At 34.8% G+C, this 10,134-nt stretch overlaps 1 protein-coding gene across 1 annotated transcript; it reads right to left on the bottom strand.

The window, feature by feature from the left end:
• Positions 1-6,928: 6,928 nt before the first annotated feature.
• Positions 6,929-9,079, bottom strand: LOC131032511 (cytochrome P450 71AU50). The gene is made up of 2 exons (XM_057963525.2): positions 8,142-9,079; positions 6,929-7,983 (listed from the first exon to the last, which is right to left on the bottom strand). Exons 1-2 carry the CDS (start codon positions 9,039-9,041, stop codon positions 7,372-7,374), a joined length of 1,512 nt encoding a protein of 503 aa, XP_057819508.2. The 5' UTR covers positions 9,042-9,079; the 3' UTR covers positions 6,929-7,371.
• Between the last annotated feature and the right edge of the window lie 1,055 nt (positions 9,080-10,134).

Raw genomic sequence — 10,134 nt, 5'->3', positions numbered from 1 at the left:
CACCTCCAAAAATGACATTATCAACAAATACTTTAATAATCAGAATATCATCATTAGTAATCTTGTAATATAAATTACTGTCAGCACTGCCTTTAGTAAAACCAAGCTTAAATAGATATTTATCCAACCTTGCATACCAAGCTCTAGGAGCTTGTTTCAATCCATATAATACTTTCCTTAACCTGCAAACCATATCTTTGTCATATGTTAGTGAAAAACCATTAGGATTCTCAATGTATACTTCTTCCTCAAGTTCACCATTCAAAAATGCACATTTAACATCCATTTTATAGACTTTATAGTTCTTGTATGCTGCATAGGTAAGAAATAGTCTAACAACTTCAATTCTAGCTACAGGTGCAAATGTCTCACCATAATCAATTCCTTTCATTTGAGAATATCCTTTAAAAACTAATCTAGCCTTGTTTCTTACAACTTGACCATCCTTATTTAGTTTATATCTAAAAACCCATTTAGTTCCAATAACATTCTTATTTTTAGGCTGGGGAACTAAAGTCCAAGTCTTATTCTTCTCTATCTGATCTAATTCATCTTCCATAGCCTTTAACCAATGTTTATCTTTACAAGCTTCAATAATAGATGCTAGTTCAATTTGAGAAATAAGACATACCTCTTCATTTTCCAGTCTGCTTCTTGTCATAACTCTCTTGTTCCTATCTCCAATGATTTGATCTTCAGAATGATTTAACCTTACATACCTTGGTATCTTATGAACTTCAAGTTCACTATTCTGATCATCAGTCATAGCTAATTTTTTTTATTGTACTGGTATAACTATCTTAGTGTCTTATACCGGTTGAGGCATTGTCAATTCAGTTATGATCATTTCCACTATCATTTCTCTATCATATGATATAGATTGATCTTTGTATTCCTCATCCACTTTCACATTTGCGCTCTCCACAATTTTCTGCAATCTTTTGTTATAACATCTATATTCTTTTCTCTAAATTGAATATCCAAGAAATATCCCTTCATCACATTTAGGATCAAACTTCCCAGTTGAATCATCCCTTTTGATATAACATTTACTTCAAAAAATTCTAAAATATTTAATAGTAGGTGTATATCCAAACCATAATTCATAAGGAGTCTTCCCGGTTTCACCTTTGATATGAACTCTGTTGAATGTGTAGACTATTATACTCACTGCTTCTCTCCAGCAGATGTGAGGCAATTTAGCTTCCATCATCATGGTTCTTGTTGCATCCAAAATGGTTCTATTCTTCCTTTCCACTACTCCATTCTGCTGAGGAGTCTGGGGTGCAGACAATTGTCTCCTAATTCCATTTGTCTCACAAAAACTGTTAAATTCATGAGAAGTGAACTCACCACCTTGATTTGATCTCAGACATTTGATTTTCAATCCAGTGTTTGTTTCCACCTTTTCTTTAAAGATCTTGAATTTATCAAATACTTCAGACTTTTCCCTTAGAAAAGTCACTCACATCATTCTAGAATAATCATCAATTATTGACATGAAGTAACTATCACCTTGAAATCTTGATCCTTGCTGGACCACATAAGTCAGTATGAATCAAATCAATCACATCATTAGATTTATCATGTATACTCAAAAAAGAAGTTATAACTTTCTTTCCTAATTGATATTCCTTACATACTCGATTATGAGGCTTTATAATCTTAGGTATATCTCTAACTACCTTTATTGAATAGATCTTAATAATATGATTAAAATTAACATGACACAACCTCTTATGCCATAACCAACACTCATCAATATGAGAAATCAAACATGTCTTATTACCAGTGTTCAAGTGAAAGATATTACCTCCAACCGAGTACCAGTTGCAATCTCCAAACAAGTTTTGTTAATGATTTTGCATTTTCTATCTTTGAACTGAAGTTAGAATCCCTTATCCAACAATTTACCAGCACTCAAAAGATTATGCTTTAAACCTTCTACATAATAGACATTATCAGTATTATGGTTGCCATCCAGAGAAATAATACCTTTACCTTTGATCATACATGCTTTGTCATCCCCAAATCTGACTTGACCACCATTGTATTCTTGCAAGGAAAAAAATTTTCTTTTATCTCTAGTCATATGATGTGAGAATCCACTATCAATTACCCATTCATCCTTATCTTCTTCTTTTGCTACTAGGGCCTTTTCTCCATTCTTGATAGCTGGCTCCAGTTCATATTCCTTTAAAGCATAGAACACCCATTCCTTTCATATTTGTTTTGATTAGGCTTGAATGATTTATTAACTCTTTCTTCAAATCTTGCATTCTTTTAGGACATCTAGATGCAAAATGACCAATCTTGTTACATGCAAAACATTTAAAAGGTTGTTTTCCTTCATACTTACTTCATGTTGGTCCTTTAGGTGCTCTTCTAGCAAATAAGGCTTCAAGTTGCTGAAATTATTCATCCTCTTTCCTCATATCTTTCAATTCTTTTGCATATATAGCTTTCCAATCAATTTTGTCGGTAGATGATGATGCATGAAAAGAAGGTTCAGACTTTGCAGCTCCAGAGGGTCCAAATTCTTTAAGCTCAAAATCAGATAATTTCCCAATCAGAATGTCTCTATTAACTGAAGTGTTCGCCATTGTTCTCAATTCATTAATTGCAGTAGCCTTCATCTTGTAAGCCAGTGGTAGGGCTCTCAAAACTTTAGAAACTATTTCATCTTCACTCAGTGATCCTCCATAACATTGAATTCCCACGACAATCTCATTTACTCTTTCCATAAATGTAGCAATTCTTTCATTATCTTCTATCTTCAAGTTCTCATATCTTACTCAGTAACCATAAAGTTTAGCAATTTTGATAGTAGGGTCACCTTCATTCAGAGTTTGCAATCTATCCCACATAACCTTTGCAGATGATTTATCAGTCAATCCCATGATTTTCTGATCAATGAGTGCACACAAGAGGGCTTCTCTAGCTCTGCAATCATTTTCAATATTCTTGTCCAATTCTACAGGAGTAGGATTCCCAGATGTCAGATCATAAGGTGTATATCCTTTCTCAGTGATCTCCCAAATATCCTTGCCAAGACATCTAGGATGATTCTCCATTGGTATTTTCCATATCTCATAATTTGTTTTATCAAGATTAGGGATTTCTCTTCTGAAAATAGTTGCCGCTAGATTTGAAGTGTTATTTTCCATAGGATCTACCTCAAGCGATTAAGCTTCTACAAAACAAGACCAAAGCTCTTATACCAATTGTTACAATAACCGGTGGACAAATGAGAGGGGGGCCTGAATCAGTTGTCAACGGATTATATTCATTAAACCACTTTATAACCTTTAACCGAAACACATAAGCATTGAATACCGGAATAGCAGAAATAGATACTAGTAAGCAATAAAACTTAAGAATGAAACATAGAATTAACACAATGCAACCATACCACATAACACCATGATTTGTACATGGAAAACCTAGTAAAGGGAAAAACCACGCTAGGAAGCCTACCCACAGTCAGATGATACTTCTGCAAAAGTATGTGATACAATGAGTGGCCTACACATGTAGGAAGGCACACTGCCTAGAGCATACTTTTCATTACAAAGGAGTCTCATTGACTACAAAGAGGTAATAACCACCTCAATGTAATTCGACAACAATCCAAAAGAATGAACTGCCAGTGATAGCATCTACCATGCTTGATTATAGTCCCAGTTAAGCTCATTACCAGAGGCCTTTGACCTCTTATGTAAAGCCAATTGGATCACCTATGATCGACCAAATCTCTTTTGCATATGATATTTCATTCCATGATCATGACATGATCTACAATGAGATCTTACATCAATTTATACAAACCCTAAGGCCTAAACCAATTGGGTTGGCCACCTAAAATATATTACAATAAGATTATTATATACATCCATATTACAATGATATATGATATCATCTTTAGACCAAAACAAAATTAACCAATCCATAAATCATCTCGATAATGTGTAGAAAACATGTTACATGATACGGGTCCATAATCTAGATAGGTACTAGACCTAATTTGGGTCTACCACGCCAAAGCAATGTCTCCAATCAATCGAAGTATGATCAAAGATCACCTTCTATATCCAGAATTCCATCTAGAAGCCACACCAACACCACTTATGCATCCTGTCAAAGATTCTCAATAAAAGTTCTGCCAGTAAAACCTTAAACCCTTACCGATAACACTAGTTCTTCTACTGGTAACCAAAACTTGTTTGTTAGTAACCAACCATAACAGCTAGTGTTGACATCAATGACAAAACATCAATGCAACACGTAATCAATTCCTTCATATTACCAGCATTACTAGATATCCATAAACCAAAATCACAGTCCAACAATTCATAATCTATTCTAACTCCTCATTGAGGATTGGGGCAACTTCTGTTTGCATAGCCAATTAGTGATTATCCTTTTTGGTGTTTATCATTTAAGTATTTTAACATTTGATACTATTATAGACTTGTATTTCTAAGCTAATAAATTCTTTTGATATTTTAAGTTCAAAAAATTTGACGTTGTTAATGACATGCTATTAATGATTGGTTAATGTTGTGTATGGGTTGTTTATATAGATGTTTTATTTCTTTATACATCAAAAACAAATAATTAAAATATGTAAAATAATTTTTAGTAAAAAATTGAATTAAAAATAAAAATCGACAAATAAAATTAAAAACTTGTTTATCTTAATCAAGAACAAATCAAAATAAAGTAAACTAATATAAAATAAATAATTATAAATGAAAATATAATAACTTAATAAATAAAATTATCACAGTAAATGAAATAACTCTGGAATAAAATGGTGTTTGTGTTTGGGTTGCATTAAAGAGATTGGGAATGACATCAAATAACGAGATTGAAATAGAAGTAATGGAACTTGGATTGAGGCTTTGTAAAGAAAAAAAAAAGTTCAAAAAATATTGATATAGAGGACGATTCTTAGATTTGCATCCAGGAACTAATCAAAAAAGACACTCCTAACTAGAAATGAAAGAACTATATTGCAGTGGCTTGAGAAGTAATTTAAGAAATTGGGGAATTTACAATATAACATACAAGTATAGGGAGGCAAACCAATCAACAAACAACATTGCAAATTATGGAGCTTGCCCCCTCCACCCCCCAAAAAAGAAAAAGGTTTTGCTAGGATCATACCCCTCTATATGGCTAGGTCTTCAAGAAATCATTGAAAAAGACTATGTTCAAGAGATGGATCCATCTTAAGGGTAGATGTTAACATAGGGTTCGAAGTATGAAAAAAGAAGATTATTAAATCCAAATAATGTATCCACAAATTAGTAGAGATACATGGACATGTTCACGTTGGGGATATCTACAAAAAGTTTCTAACTCCTTTTATTCATATCCCCAGAGATACATTGAGGAGAGTAAGGATTGCTGATAGCTATGTAAGTAGGGAGAATTACCTTGTAGTGTGTGAAGGTGTGGATAAAAAGAAAGCCATGCCTGAATCAAAGGTTGTATTGGGCCTGCTGAATTTTTTGAATAAGGAAATGAAGAAAACCAAGCATAAAAATGTTTGGGACTTGTATTGAAAAGGAGTGACTCAAAGCAACAATACCATTTAAATTATTGCTTTTGTAAATGAAAATGAGGGGCTTATTCTAAGATAGAATTAGGACTGGCATAGGATATTTTTATCACTCAACCTCTATGCCATCTTGTATGCCTTACTAGATTTTCATGTATTTTTTTTTTTTTTGTAATAGAGGGACCTACCCTCATTATTGGTAGCACTTACCTATCTAACAAAAAAAAAAGATAACTCTTGAATAATTAAAATGATTTATTAATATATTAATATTAATATTTATATATTTATTGAAACATAAAAATTAAATGTAATTTATAATTGATAATAATATTTATGTTAAATTGTTGACAGCAAATTCTTCTATAATTCAATGAAAATGGTTAAATAATTCAAAAATCAAATAAAAAACTATTCAATAAATTAAAAAATAAATTGTTCTTTTTTAAATTTTTAGATAGATTAATTTAATGTCTATAATAATCACGTAATGTAGATTTGATTTCATTTTTTTGGTGCTTTGATTTTTAATATTGTATCAAAAATTTCATTTTGACAAAATGAACTTCAACTACACTTTTTGAGAATTTACTATCAAAGTTAAAATCAATTAATTAATCAAATAATCAAATCTTACTATTCTTCTAGAGATTTTTATGTCAACCTTAAAATCAGCTAATCAATGAATTATTTATTTTAGGGAATAATTTTGTTTTAAAACTTAGGTCAAAGTTGCACCCAATACAAATCAAGCTTGGGTTCAAGGTCAAATCTAAAAGCTATAAACTTTCTTATTTTTTGTTTCTCGATTTAATTGTATAGGGATTTTTACATCAATATTTTGGATCACAATGCTTGATCCATCATTAGGATGAGAGAGCTCTACGAGAAAAAATTATGATGATGGATCACAGAGTGTGACCTAAAATGTTGATGCAAAAAATAAAAAATCATGATCAACTCTTGACTTCTAGTCTCTCTGAACTATAATTTTTACGAAGCCATTAATATTGCAATACATTAAGATTGCAAGTGTTTGTTGATCTCAATGTATTATTGACCTAAATCATTATGCCATGCAACTCATCTATCAACTAGATAACACATTTTTCACTTACCTCTAAAACAATAATAAATACTTTTATTATAATACTACAAAGACAAGTATTCCCATTATGACACTTGTTATTCTTTAGATTAAAATATTTTTAAATTTTAATTTATTTTGAAATCATATTTTTTTTAAGTGTATTGACACTCTTACATATTAAAATAGAAAATAGTAAAAAGTAAAGGACACTCCAAAATAAAAAGGAAAAAACTTCTATTAATATAATTTAAATTTTCATTCCATAATTTTATTTACTAAACCAACAATAAGAAGCAAGGTCGCACCTAACTTTTCACATAAACATGGAGGGCCTAACCTAACCTTCCACATGAATGTGCAATTACAATGGCAAGATGTCTGTACTAGTAATTAACCAACAACTAGAGGCAGGACCTTGATGCTATTACAATAATTTTATTTAACAAACCAACAAGAAGAAATGCCTCACATAACTTTCCACATAAATATGGAGGGCCTAACCTAACCTTCCACATTAAGATGCAATTACAATGATAAGATGACTCACTATATGTCTCTATCTATAGTTAATCTAACCTTCCACATTAATGTAGAATTACAGTGACAAGATTGCTGACTGTAAATCTAACCTTCCACATAAATGTGGAATTACAATGACAAGATGACTGACTATATGTCTATACTAGTACATTTTCTCCCAACCGTACATGTAACATTATGCTGGATCGTCGATGGAGAGCCTCCAGGAGGGAAAAGCAGAGAGAGGAAACTTCTTTGGTAGAGTCAATCCAAACATTTCCTCCCTATCCAAATCGCCCTCCACATTCCAATGAAAACAATGTATGAGCTGAGCCACAACCAAGTAAACAGAAGAAAGCCCCATGTAAATCCCAGGGCATCCTCTCCTTCCTGCTCCGAAAGACAGCAATTCGAAGTGGTGGCCATTCACATCTATGCTTGACCCGGTAAATCTCTCGGGCTTGAATTCTAAAGGATCTTCCCAAACTCTTTCATCCCTTCCGATTGCCCAAACATTCACAAATAACCTTGTTTTTGGTGGAATGTGGTATCCTCCAACATTGCAACCCTGGGTGGACTCGTGTGCCATGAGCAAGGGCGCTGGTGAATGTAGTCGAAGTGTTACCTTCACAACACATCGCAAGTAGTCTAATCTTACCAGATCACTCTCTCTTACGATACGATCTCTTCCAACCTTTAATTCAATCTCTTGTTGTGCCTTTGACATTGCTTGAGGGTTTCTCAACAGCTCAGTCATTGCCCATTCTATAGTTGTGGTAGATGTCTCTACTCCAGCAATTAACATATCCTGCGAAAGATGTGAACTCGTTTGTAAGTAGAAATTTGACGATTGGGGAATGAAGTATTAGCGGAAATTGTGTAGTTCAACAATTTGACAATACTAAGAGCAATTGGAGTTTCTGGTGCCAAGGTAAGGTCTATGACAATTACTTAAACCAAACTGACCATGATGATTGCTTTGATGTGAACCCGAGAGAGCTGTATCTCGGCACTTCCGATCTCAGCCATGTCCAGCATCACGTCCACAATGTCCGGTTCTTCGGACTTTTTCGTCCTTCTTCGCTTACTGTGCTCATCGATGAGCTTCTCAGCAAACTCATCGAATACTTTATTGATGGCCTGCATGCGGCGACAGTAGCCTCCCCAATCGAGAAAAGCAAGAGAGGGAATAAAGTCTCCCGGAACAATTACTCCCGCCAGATGCATAATCTCATCCACCATCTGTGAAAACTCCTGCCCTCCGCTCAGATGATGGTGGGAGTAACTTCTCCCTGCAAACATTCTGCATACTGTGTTGAGTAAGACGGAGCAGATGTGCTTCCTCAGATTAACGAAGCGCATGCCGTGCTGGGTCTCCTCCCGCACAGATCTGACCATGGCGGACACTTCTTCCTCCCTCACCCACCTGTATGACTCCGTTCTCTTGGCCGATAGCAATTCGATTGTGCACAACTTTCTGATCTGCCGCCAGTACTCTCCGTAAGGGGCTTGCGCCACGTCTCTGCTGTCGTAGGCCATGTACTTGCCCGCCGATGTAGGTGGCCTGTTGGCGAAGATCAAATCACGGGTGTTAAGAAATTCTCTGGCCATGGCAGGAGATGAGACCACGACCGTGGGCACCGAGCCCAGGCGTAGGAACATGATTGGCCCGTACTTGGTTGCGAGCTTAGCTAGAGCTTTGTGAGGAAGGCTTCCCAAAAGATGGAGATTGCCTACGAGAGGCCATGGCAATCCCAACTCTCGCTTGTTGCTCTTGCTCTTATTTTTTGTCACAAGTCTGTATATAATCCAGAGGAAGATGATTGAAAAACCCAACTCTATTACAGGGGAATCAAGCCACGCCATATTTGGGTATCCCGACTTACCGATATTTGATACAAATACTATGTATTTAAAGCACCTTGTTTTAACATTGCCCTAAACAAGTTTTACTCTAATGTACAACATATTTCCAAATTATAACAATGTGAAGCCTAATTGTCATAAGAGAGAGAGATTGCTTTTTAATTGTGATAAAGACTGTTTCTAGAAAATAATTTGGCTGAGTAGTTGTAACCGTTCAATTACTTTAAAAAGAGGGGAGAGTAGTTGTAAGGGTTGAATTACTGTACAATATTGTCACGTATTTAGCCCGAAAATATAGGGTTGAATGATTGAAAGAGTAAGCTCTCCCTGTTATTATCTACGGGGCGGCGGCCAGCCATCCCCGAAAGTCTCTGTTCTGTTTGTGGTGGCAGATTTCAGTCCTTTCATTTCCCTGTAATTAGCCTGGCGGGGAAAGTGTAATTATGTACGCACTAAAGCGTGGCATCTGTTGCATCTTTCACGGGGCACTGGTTATCCAGGGGAAAATTTGCACCGCCTGGACAGCCGTGCTTCCTCGGTCCGTGCCCCTCCGCGTTCGTGTCTGCCCGCCTGCGTGAAAGGTGTCTGTGAAAGGACATCGCCTCAAACCGCTCGCCACACGTCTGCCGGTCTGGATTTCCCTTTTTCCTGCGGATTCCGGATTTACCCCCTCCGCCTGCATGCCGTTCCGTTTTGTGGTTTCGTGCCATCACTCCCTCCATGTTCTGCTAAGTGCTAAATATGTGCAGGTTACACAAAACGTGACAGAATTATTTGAAAATGCAGGTTGGTCTTCACGGGCTTTCCTTTACGAAATTGTGAGGCTTGTTGGGCGTTTTTTTTTTCTTAATGAATTTTGATATCTATTCTTTACTGTGTATATACAGATAGTTTTGTATGTATATTTTTATGGCTTTTAACCTATATTTATATGGTAATAGTACTCACTTATTGTAGGATGAAATTATGTTCAAATTTTAGTTTATAGATTAGTAAATTTATATTTTTACAAATTTATGTAAATTACTTAAAATATCAAATATTTTAAATATAACTATTAAAATAAATTATTATTTAAATTTTTTTACATGAC

Source organism: Cryptomeria japonica, chromosome 9, assembly GCF_030272615.1.
Source record: "Cryptomeria japonica chromosome 9, Sugi_1.0, whole genome shotgun sequence".
NCBI classification, from domain to species: domain Eukaryota; kingdom Viridiplantae; phylum Streptophyta; class Pinopsida; order Cupressales; family Cupressaceae; genus Cryptomeria; species Cryptomeria japonica.
Note: the sequence above shows the minus strand (reverse complement) of the source record. Positions and strands in the feature narration are given on the sequence as shown.

Excerpts from the sequence above, each read along its gene's own strand:
- LOC131032511 (XM_057963525.2), bottom strand. The coding sequence starts at position 9,041 with ATGGCGTGGCTTGATTCCCCTGTAATAGAGTTGGGTTTTTCAATCATC. Across the intron at positions 7,984-8,141 it reads ACATCAAAGCAATCATCATG|GATATGTTAATTGCTGGAGT; the intron begins GTCAGTTTGGTT and ends CATCTTTCGCAG.